Raw genomic sequence first — 10,831 nt, 5'->3', positions numbered from 1 at the left:
TGCCATTCTTTGGACTGAAAATTTGGTTTTTTGCGTTCCTTTACTTTTTCCTGTTATTCTCTTTTAGTGAGCGTATTTTACTTACGGTCTTGCATTTTGACACTTTTCAGATTTTCGTCCGAAAATATAAGGATTGGACCTAAATAAGGTACAAGTTTCCTGTTTTTAAAAAATCTTGTTGATTTTTGATTTGTTTTTTTTTTTTTTTTTGTTGAAGGTATTACGCCATTTTTTTTATAATTCTATGGGTTACAAAACTGCATACTGGAAAAAAATTCTAAAATTTTTTAAAGGTTTACAATGTGATGATTTTTTTTTTTAATTACATTACGCTTGGAAACGTTTGTCCTGTTATCAGTAGCACTAAACTACTTGATGTGAATTAAAAAATAAATCATTAGGTGGCATACAGAACATCTTTTTGTCCCTATTTCTGAATTTTGGTGGTGGTTGGAGGTATGTATTTGATTTTTTATCACTCGATTAGGCTTATAACTTGTGCTTTTCGCGTTCCAAGTCACACGAATTTTTATTTAATTTTGGAACGCTATGTCAATATAAGTGTTGGGGTAACTTTTGAAGCGTAAAACGCAATAATTTTGATCACAACTGTCAAGAAGCCTGTAAGTATATACATACATATGTATGTACATATATACTCTTGTGGTCAGCTGATTAAGTTAAGTGACAAGTTGACCAGTTTTGGCAATTTTTTTTTTTTGTTATTTAATATTTAATATTTTTTTTTATAAAAAAGTGCTGCAGGTTATATAACCAACCAAATTAAAAAAATTCAACAAACCTTACCAATTACCTCCAAAAAATTTCAAACTTTTTATTTAGAATTTTTAGAAAAACTTTAGGTATGCAGTTTTATAGCTAGACATTTTCTTCCATATGAAAAAAGTTGTCCAGCATAAATTTCTGGGTGTAAGTAATTGGTACTTTGTTGATTTTTTGTACAATCTTTGAAATGTACTAGATTTATATGGCTCTGGTTATATAAGATGCTATACTTGTATAAAAAAAAATTTTAATATTAAATAAACAAAACAATGGCCAAAGCTTGTCAAAATGTGACTTAACTTAATCAGCTGACCACAAGTGTATGTATGTGCAGATGCAGATGCATATGTATGTACGTATGGGTACCTGATACTGTGCATTTACATTAAAGTCGAAAAACGTGTTATCTCAAAAATGAAATTAAGCGGCATGAAGCTACAAGACAAACTCTTTATTCTGTATTCGTAAGCGGTCCTTGCAAGTAGCATGGCGCTTTGTAAATATTTTATCTGCGAAGTGCTAATATCGCTGACATTTATCAGTGCAGCATTGGGTAATATTTCGAAGCCGCTGTGGAGTAATGCAATTATTGAAGATCAAAATGAAATTGATGGTAATTTGGAATGAAATAAATTACTTCATAATTATAGTTGTTAACATTTTAGTGTATGTACTTATTTATTTATTTATGTAGCTAATTGGGCATAAGACTGATGTCTTTTGAGCCCATCGTATATAATACTGTCGTTTACAACTAAGATAATTCGCATACATAAGAATAAAAATACATTAGCTTAAAATTACATATATTTTATAAAGATGAAGAAGAGAGAAAAAATTTTAGATATTGAACAATTTAAGCACTTCCAGTTTAAAGCGCCTAGCATTTATTTTATGCTTATATTTAAGATCCGCACATCGTCAGTGCCATGAATTGGAATCAATACCATAACTTGAGTGTAATCTATGATTTCCTGCATCAGATAAACAATAAATTTCCTCAAATTACAAGAGTGGATAATATCGGTGTGACCGTGGAAGGAAGAGATATCAAAGTGTTAAGGTATATACATATCTATGTACTATTACAGCCAACATGAACCCAAAATACGTACTACTAAGTATGTATAATTAACTCAAATTTTAATCCACAGAATTTCAGCGGATCACCAAGACGGCAAAACGATTTTCATCGAAGGTGGCATTCATCCACGCGAATGGATAAGTCCGTCGACAACCACCTTTGTACTCAACGAATTAGTGACTAAATGGCATAATCTATCAGGTCATCTTAAAAATATTACTTGGTACATTATGCCAGTCGCTAATCCAGATGGGTATGTGTACAGTCAGGAGGTTGATCGCTTTTGGCGCAAGAATCGTGCCATGATAAACGGTTCGACATGTCGCGGTGTCGACTTGAACCGCAATTTTAATGTTGATTGGGGTGTTAGTGATACCTCTAATGATCCATGCGCTGAAAATTTTGGCGGTCATTCAGCCTTTTCGGAACCGGAAACTCTGGCTATTAGTAATTTTTTATATGAACATAGAAACAACCTCGAAGCTTACTTAACATTTCATAGCTATGACCAAGTAATTAGCTATCCTTGGGCTTACAAGTCTGAAAAAGATTATTCTACTAAGGAGTGGCAACGTATTTGCAAAATTGCTGCCAACCGAATAGAAGAAACCACTGGAAAAACTTATAAATGTAGTGCAACTTATGAAAGCTATGGAAGTGTAAGTGGCGTTTCAACAGATTGGGCGAGGGCTGAATGTGATGTGAAATATCCATATGTAATTGAGTTACGCGATATGGGTGAATATGGATTCTTCTTACCACCGTCACAGATAGTTGACGCTGGTAAGGAAGGCTTAATTGTTGTGGAAGCCGTAGCAGACGTCATCAGTAGTATATATGAATTTGAATTTGTTTTATACTGATTTTAGGAGTTTTCTAGTTGAAATTTATTTATTTTTCTTAATAAAAATCGATCAATATTTGCTTATTAAATAAATCTGTGGTCATAAGCAATAACCGCCTAAGTCGACTTAAGAAAGAATTGAGTTATATATGCTATCGTATTCTCCAACTACTGTTCCATGCGTATGTGAAATCCCCATCGCGCCAGCTAGACTATTTAAAAAGTTATAGACAAAAATATGTTGGCTTCCCCATAAGGCTAACATTACAATCCAAATGTTTAAAACTTTTTTTCTCGACTTAGGCGGTTATTGCTTATGACCACAGAAATGTAGAAGCTGCCTAGTTGACTTTAAATTAGTGAACTTTACCAACTCTTCCTGATATAAGTCTTCTAAGTTATTTTGATCGTTGATGACCTCTGCATGACTTTGAAATGCAGTGATCATTGTTGATATTCAAGTGACGGTATCCTGCACTAATCGCTTTTTCTTAAAATTGTATATCTTTCATTTAAATTTATTTCAAGAAGTCGGGTGAAAGGTCTGTAATTTTAAGAAAAATAATTTGCTTAGTGTTTATGCATACGTCCCATTGTCTGTTGTAACTCTTTGATAGGAGCACACCTGCATGACATTGTCACCAGTGTCATCGTCAGCTGTATGTCGTTTAGGACTCACAGCAAGTGCGATGATATCCCCAAATCCTGTTGTTGTTGTTGTAGCGGCTACAACAACCCCGCCCAGATCGGTTGGTATCTCAGTCGTTGTCGTCAAGTTCCACTAACGGCAGCCCCAAGAAGTGTTCAGCCTCTATGGGGTCGGTCCACAGGGACAGCGCCGTTAGGGTTGTGGGGTTTTCCGGGAATGCGAAGAGATGTTTCGAGTCGTGAGGGGTCTCTCCGCATGCCGGACATTCATTCGGCACATCCGCATTTAGCCTACTCAGGTAAGAGTTCAGCCTGCTGCAGTAGCCAGAGCGAAGTTGGGCTATTGTTGTTCTTGTCTCCCGAGGCAGATGGAGCTCCGTCGCGTCAATGTCCGGTGTTTGTGTGCCTAGAACGGCATTCACAGGTCTAGAGTTTACATAACTCGAGACTGAGTCTCTGTGAATGCCGTTCAGGGCCTGTTGGTATGCTGACGGGTCCAGAGGCTGCTTAATGAACCCCTGGACTTCGTCCGTCAGTTCATATAGATGCCTCCTGACGTGTCTAGGCGAGGGCTCCTCTGCAAGCAGCTGTCTGTTTGGGTGGCCGCATCTGTGGCTCCCAACCAGAAACTGCTTGCAGAGCATTGTGTTGCGCTCCCTAATTGGGAGCATTTTCGCCTCGTCATTGAGGTGGTGTTCGGGTGACATCAGGAGGCATCCGGTCGCTGACCTGAGTGCGGTGTTTTGTGCTGTCTGTAGCTTCATCCACTGCGTCCTACTAGTCCCCGGCGACCACATTGGTGATGCGTAGTTTAAAACCGGCCGGCCTATTGCCTTGTATGTTGCCAGCAACGTTTCTTTGTCTTTGCCCCAGGTACTGCCGGCTAGCGACTTGAGGACTTTGTTGCGGCTCTGTACTTTGTTGACAATAGCGGTTGCGTGCGCAGAGAAGGAGAGCAGGCTGTCGAATGTTACTCGGAGTATTTTGGGGTTATTCACCGTCGGAATTGGTGTATCATCGACATGAATTCCCAGCGGTAGCCTGACCTCCTTCGTTCAGGTGGTGAACAAGGTCGCAGAGGATTTCGTAGGGGAGAGGGCTAGACACTTTGCAGTGAAGAAGCGAGAAAGATCGGAGAGATACCCGTTTACTTTCGAACACAGGTCATCAATTCCATTCCCAGTCGCCATGATCGAGCAATCGTCGGCGTAGTAGACAATCGAGACTCCCTCTGGTGGTTGAGGGAGCTTTGAAATGTAAAAGTTAAACAGTAGCGGGGATAGGACACCACCCTGTGGAACCCCCTGTTTGATTTTCCTAAGATTGCTCGATTTGTCTCTAAACATTACCGACGAGTGTCGACCACTCAGATAATTTGCCGACCACCGTTTGAGCCTCTGTGGGAGAGAGGAAGCCTCTATATCTTCTAGTAGCGTAGAATGGCTGACAGTGTCAAAAGCCTTTGACAGGTCCAACGCTACTAGAATCGTTCTCTCACAGGGACGGTTACGGTTGAGGCCACGAGTTATCTGAGTGTTTATGGCGTTAAGTGCTGTTGTTGTACTGTTGTTGTACTGTGCACTTTACGGAAACCATGCTGATGCTTCGCTGGGGTCAGGTGGTTCGTGAAATACGGGAGCAGCAGGGCCTCAAGTGTCTTCGCTACCGGGGAAAGGAGCGTTATCGGTCGATACGAATCTCCTTTGTTGGCAGATTTCCCCGGTTTGAGCAGTGGGACCACTCTCCCCACCTTCCAGATGTCTGGGATGATGAGAGTGGCCATAGACAAATTGAGGACCTCCGTTAGGTACGCTACTCCCGCAGGACCCAAATTTTTCAGCATCAGCATGCATATTCCGTCGGACCCATGGCTTTGGAGGCTTTCGCCTTCCCGATGGCCACCTGAACTTCACCGCAAGTGAAAGCAAGGGGCGCACAATTTGTTGGCAGTTTGTGCAGCCTTCTGGTCACTCGACGCTTGGTTTTGTCCACCGGAGGATGAAGTATGAACTGCCGGCTAAAGTAGCTCGCGCATCGCTCCGGGTCCAACGAGGCATGGTCGCCGAAAGAAATTTCGACTCTGTCGTCGTGCTTCGTCGGATTGGATAGTGACCTCACGGTTGACCAAAGCTTACTCACACCAAAGGTGAAGTTACAGGTCTTCAGATGTTCTTCCCACTTCTTCCGCTTATGTACGTTCACTAGTTGCCGAATATCCGCGTTGAGATCCCTGATACGGGGATCACCGGATCGGCCTGACGAAGGCTGTCACGCTCATCGGCTAATACAGCCGCTTCGGCAGGGAAATTTGGACGTGGGTCAGTGATGCATCTTGCCGGTACGAAGCGGGATGCAGCAGCAGTGACAGCCCTGGGGAACTTACGTGGACGTCGGTTGGTGTGGGGAGAGCAGCGAAGGTGTTTTCATATGTATGTTCGGTGCTCCGCTGACTATTGTTATGTCTGGCGAGCTGCAGCAGCTGCCCATAATCCTGGTGGGTGCGTCGTCGTTCATTGTGCAGAATGTCGAATCGTCTATCTGCTCAGCCAAATCGGTTCCCCTACGATCGTTTGACAGGCTTGAGTGCCAAGGATCGTGGTGCGCATTAAAGTCACCTACTACCATTCTGTTTTCACCTCTGACGAGCGCACCTATATCAGGTGACAGGGGGTATGTAAACGTTGAATATTTCGAGCTCAACATCGCCTGACTGGATAGCAATGCCCTGACATTCTAGGGTCGTATCCCTGCGGTCGATGTCTTCTTCGATAGGACGATACTGCACGGTGTGGTGCGTGATGAACGCTAAGCCACCACCATTATCTCGCACGCGATCTCGACGGTGCACGTTGTACCCGGCACAATTCAACAATGTTGAATTGCTGTGCAGCTTCGTCTCTTGGACCGCAGCTATCAGTATACCATGCCTTCCCATAAAGACGGTTTTCTCCTCGATCTTGCTCTGAAGCCCGTTGCAATTAAATTGAAGGAGCTTCATGTGGTTCGGGAGACGTGTGGTAATGCGGGGTGTGAGTGATGTGTGTGGCCGTGACGCCATTGGCTGTGTGCGCTGCTGAGGTGGTTGCCGCCCTGTGGTGGTGGTGGGTGGCGTCGCGGTTGAAGTTTGCGACCGTGCTGCGCAACACGGGCCCTCGAAGTTCCTCGTCCAAACTCGCGTGGTGCGCAGACCTGAACATGCCCTAAAGTGGCACCAGCCAAGGCAGGTGTTGCACTTGACTGATGTCACATTACGGAATATCCTGGTCTGACATACTGTGTAGATTGTAGGCGGAACCAAGAGTTGTTGGCGGCGGCGTGTGCGTGGTGTTGCGGTTGTGTGTGTTCTGTGGTCTGTCGCGGTTGTGGTGTGGTTTATTGTGTTGTTATGTTGTTGTGCTGTGGTGTTTGTGTGGGACTGCTCAGGTGGACTGGGGTTAGCCGTGGAGGCTGCTCTGTTTGAGCAGCAGGTGGCCACATACGATTTGGTCCACTGCCGATGTGTCCGTAGTCCTGAGCAGACTCTGAGGTGACTCCACCCCTCCCAAGCATTACACTTGACTGAGGTGGAGTTGTGGTGTAGTCGTCTCTGGCATACAAAGCTGGTGTAGGTTTCTGGCCCTGGGTTTGACTCGATGCCAGCCCTGAGTAGAAGAAAACGTAGCGAATGTAGCCCTATGGACGAACAACTTCTGAGATACTTCGCCGACCTAAATGGGGTTAGATCGCCGAAACAACAGCCCTTGCTCGGGTAAAACCGGAGTCATTCCGGTACGTAGAACCGGCTGTCGTGGGAATGATAACTAAATTCTTGTTGCTGTTGTTGTAGCAGCATACAAATTCCCCAAAGACTTTTTGGGGAGTGTTGCTGGAGTGACAGTCCTTGGCCAGATATAAATCTGGGTCGTTCCGGTTACGTAGACCCGACTGTCGTGGCTCATAAGTGACGATGTCCCCGGTGACCATTTTCGCTACTGGGCCACTTTCACAATTATTGCCATATGCATTCATATGTAGTATAATGTACGTATGTACAAAAAATGTATGCGTACACATGTGAACTTAGATTAATAATATGGATTATTTATTTATAGCCCTGCATAGATGAATAGTTAAGCTTGCGTGAGGGCGCCCCTAACTCACCGTATCTGTATCATCATCGTCTCCATTTACCAGTGCCATGGTTGTCACATCGGCTTCAGTTGCTGTCATATTTTGCATGTCCTTCGGTGTCGACTCTTCAGAAATTACCGACACCGATGGCAAATTATCAACAAAAACATCAAAGCGTTGATTGCCAATTGGTGTGGCGGCAGTTGGTGTCGGCGTCTGAGGTGTGGTAGTAGCTGGGGGTGTAGACATTGTGCACAGCGTTGCAGGCGATCTGTTTTTTTGTGACTGCACTATGTCTTGATAGTTACAGTTGCCGTTGGTCAGTCGAGTGGGCGCACTTACTGCCGTTTGCTTCTGAACTGGGCAAATATTTTCAATGCTCTTCGTATATTTACTATTTAGTTTAATGTTTTGTATTGCCACAGTTAGTGGTTGAGCTTGTTGCAGCGGTGAAGGATTCTGTTTTTGCTCTGGAGATAATGACTGTTTCGAGTGAGCCACTCGTATTTTGTCCACTCCATGTGCGTTAGGCTTTTTATTTTGCCCTGATTTGTCTGTTTTATCAGCACTTCCTAAAAGCGGTTGCTGTTGCATTAGTAGCTCAGCTTCACGCAAAATCTCATCAACGCTACGTGTATCCGAATTGTCTGCCAAACGACTAACTTCCTGAAAAATGCTTTCGGCATCTGCTTCAGTACAACATTCTTGTTCCCTTGCCAGAAATTCTAGAATGGAGCTGCTGGTGAATTCATCGAAATCAACAGTAATGGGCGATGATGAAGTAGATGGTGACTCCGACGAACAAGACAAGGAGCTGGAGACTGTTCCTCTCATGCTGGTACTACCATTTATGCCGCTTTTGTTGTTATTGAGCGATTTTACAGTGGGTGTGGTTTTTTTATTTTCAGATTTTTCGGACTGCTGGGTAGGCAGTGCATTTTGTTGAGCCAACACTTTAGACATAATTTATCACACTTTCTTTGGTAAAATTTTGTAAAATTGTATTATGAAATTTTAATTTGGGCAGCACTAAGAATGAATTTATTAAAAGCTTGGCTGAATTGAATCGAAAAATGCAAAATTTTAATATGTACTAAAGATTTAACAAATTCACGTATGTATGCATACACGAGAACAACTTCAAATAGTCTGCGTATTGCTTGTTTCTTAAACTTTTCAAATTAAACTTGTTTCACTTCAGTGACTGCTTTCAAGAAAAACACTGAACTTTGCACAAAACACTCACCATAACAAGCAAAAATAAATGTAAAATGTTTGGCAAATTTTGGACGGCCCAAATATCAACGCTATTTCCACGGCGTCTTCGCGCAATGACCATTCACAACCGATTGCTCAGCGAGTCAAAACGCCAGCGATTTCGAGGACAATTCGGGCGACCGCACATACGAAGGATAACACGAACAAAATGAAAACACTTGTCCTACGTCTGTGTCCTGTTTTTGCTTTGTCAATTATCCTTTTGGACGCTTCTCAATTTTTGTTTTGTTTTTAATATTGTGGTTGTTGTTGTGATACATTGTATACAACGTTGCCATTTGTCTAATAATTTAGGAAACAGTGTTGAAAAGCATTCCAAAGAGAATGTATTAAAGGCCCTACACACCGATCGATTTATCGGCTAACCAGTTGGCCAAAGAACGTAAATGTATAAGAAGCGACAACTCGTTAAAGTCGGCGAGTGAGGTCTGAAAGGTTGAGATGAGGAGTTCGCGTTCGTTTTAACATCCATTTTCGTAAATGAATTCGCCGCACATATGGTTTCGCGGCGATAAAGAACGTTAAGAAAAAGTGACCGATGATAGAAATAATAAAATGAAATGAGAAAAAACATGGCCGTAGCTCTTTTTGTTTATTTGCTGACGGCATTTAACAATTTGCATGCGCATGTGCATAGATTTACTTTATTTTATAATTTTAAACAAATATAAGTAAATTAAATACATGCGCTATGCAAGACCTTTATAAGCTTCCTTTTTAGTATGGAAGTTGTAAAGTTGTAATTTATGGATGAAATTACCTGTTTTATATCAACCAAAGAACGTAAATGTACATTTGGGCCGGCACATTTTCAAAGTAACGAGTTGTCGCTTCTTATACATTTACGTTCTTTGCACAAGATCACGTAAGAACAAGAGAGTGAAAAAAGTCGATTTTTTAGCGGGTTCTACGCCATCTTGTTTCACTGGAAAACGAGCGAAAAGTAAACAAAGCAAAGAAAACCACGAAAACCAAAATTAGCCAAAATTATTGTCAGCCTCTTTAAACGCACAATTTAGGTAAAATGATGCAACAAAATGCTTTAAAACGTGTTGTCATGTTGAATTAACTCTTCTTTACTTGAATAAAAGTGTCAAATAGTGGTGCTTGTAATGTTAACAAACGCTCAGCTGACGAACTCGCTCTCGCAAACTTTTTTCTCAAAACCAGTTACAAATACAACGTCGCGTTCTTACGTAATCTTGTATTTTTGGTTCATGGTCAAAATCGGCAAAACCAAAGTAGCGGTACCACTGACGGCGCCTCCTTTGTTCGCTGCACCATGATCTTTCCAAACATTTTTTTGCCTCTTGCGCAAAATTATCTAAAATTCTTCAAAGTCCGATGGAATGGTTCTGAGAAAAATTATTCCAGGGGAAAGTTAAAAGATTTAAATATTCAGTTTCCGCTGCTTTGCTTTCCTTCAAAGTCAAATAGTGAATTGGCAGGTCCCTGAAAGTCGCCCTCTTGTGATTCACACACTTTTCTGGTGACAAAATCAAATCTTTTTTAAAAGTATTTAATTGACTAGGTAATCGTTTCAAAAGTACTTCGATTAGGGTGATTCAATATTTTTGAGTCTTTTAATATGCTTCTTAAGTCAAGTTTATCACGCAGTTCATTAGCCTCTTCTGTAAAATTATCGTGGAAAACTAAGTTTTCTATATTTTTATAATTGGAAAAAATTTATTTGAAGGGAAAAACCCGCCAATGGCGATTTCTTAAATTTTTACGCGCAAATATCCAAAAGAAAATCTGGCCACTCTGTTGGGTACCGAAAAATTTTGGGAGTATTTGGTACCGAGTACTAGGTACCGACAATGCAGCAAATCACTATTGTCAGAAAAATTCTTTGGACAGTGCTATTGGAGAGACGTGTTTTTGCTGATTTTTCTTCAATTTGTTGCTAATAAATTTAATATTTGAGATTTTGCGACTATTTGGTCTTAACTTGTGCATAACTATCTAGAAAACATGTTATATCTAGAGGATTATCTTGAAAGTAAGTTCATGTTCCCACAACCGTATAAAGTTTTCAGTGCTTCGCGGATCAAGCGCACATTTGGAGGTTACGTGTGGTG

The 10,831-nt window shown here is 41.7% G+C and overlaps 3 protein-coding genes across 5 annotated transcripts in view; 2 read left to right on the top strand and 1 right to left on the bottom strand.

Moving 5' to 3' along the window:
- Positions 1 to 1,228: 1,228 nt before the first annotated feature.
- Positions 1,229 to 2,909, top strand: LOC118734640 (carboxypeptidase B-like). Its single transcript, XM_036464346.1, has 3 exons — positions 1,229 to 1,399; positions 1,696 to 1,849; positions 1,941 to 2,909. Exons 1-3 carry the CDS (start codon positions 1,273 to 1,275, stop codon positions 2,731 to 2,733), a joined length of 1,074 nt encoding a protein of 357 aa, XP_036320239.1. The 5' UTR covers positions 1,229 to 1,272; the 3' UTR covers positions 2,734 to 2,909.
- Positions 2,910 to 7,461: 4,552 nt separating this feature from the next.
- LOC118734639 lies at positions 7,462 to 8,977 on the bottom strand. 3 transcript variants are annotated; one of them, XM_036464343.1, is made up of 2 exons: positions 8,719 to 8,977; positions 7,462 to 8,501 (listed from the first exon to the last, which is right to left on the bottom strand). In XM_036464343.1, the coding sequence occupies exon 2, from the start codon at positions 8,433 to 8,435 to the stop codon at positions 7,494 to 7,496; it is 942 nt and encodes a 313-aa protein (XP_036320236.1). In that variant the 5' UTR covers positions 8,436 to 8,501; positions 8,719 to 8,977; the 3' UTR covers positions 7,462 to 7,493. The 3 variants fall into 3 exon arrangements, with proteins under 3 accessions (XP_036320236.1, XP_036320237.1, XP_036320238.1); XM_036464344.1 differs by having other exon boundaries at positions 7,462 to 8,450; XM_036464345.1 differs by having other exon boundaries at positions 7,462 to 8,446.
- Positions 8,978 to 10,592: 1,615 nt separating this feature from the next.
- LOC118733570 (inhibitor of growth protein 3) overlaps positions 10,593 to 10,831 on the top strand; it is a 2,337-nt gene continuing 2,098 nt past the window's right edge. The window contains exon 1 of the mRNA XM_036463012.1: positions 10,593 to 10,752. Within this exon, the coding sequence (XP_036318905.1) occupies positions 10,725 to 10,752 (28 nt within the window). The 5' untranslated portion in view covers positions 10,593 to 10,724. The remainder of the gene's footprint in view (positions 10,753 to 10,831) is intronic.

The sequence above is a fragment of the Rhagoletis pomonella genome, unplaced genomic scaffold, assembly GCF_013731165.1.
Source record: "Rhagoletis pomonella isolate Grant_MI unplaced genomic scaffold, Rhpom_1.0 Rhpom_scaffold_00002, whole genome shotgun sequence".
Taxonomy (NCBI): Eukaryota; Metazoa; Arthropoda; class Insecta; order Diptera; family Tephritidae; genus Rhagoletis; species Rhagoletis pomonella.
Note: the sequence above shows the minus strand (reverse complement) of the source record. Positions and strands in the feature narration are given on the sequence as shown.

Excerpts from the sequence above, each read along its gene's own strand:
- LOC118734640 (XM_036464346.1), top strand. The coding sequence starts at position 1,273 with ATGGCGCTTTGTAAATATTTTATCTGCGAAGTGCTAATATCGCTGACA. Across the intron at positions 1,400-1,695 it reads AGATCAAAATGAAATTGATG|ATCCGCACATCGTCAGTGCC; the intron begins GTAATTTGGAAT and ends CTTATATTTAAG. Across the intron at positions 1,850-1,940 it reads AGAGATATCAAAGTGTTAAG|AATTTCAGCGGATCACCAAG; the intron begins GTATATACATAT and ends TTTAATCCACAG.
- LOC118734639 (XM_036464343.1), bottom strand. The coding sequence starts at position 8,435 with ATGTCTAAAGTGTTGGCTCAACAAAATGCACTGCCTACCCAGCAGTCC.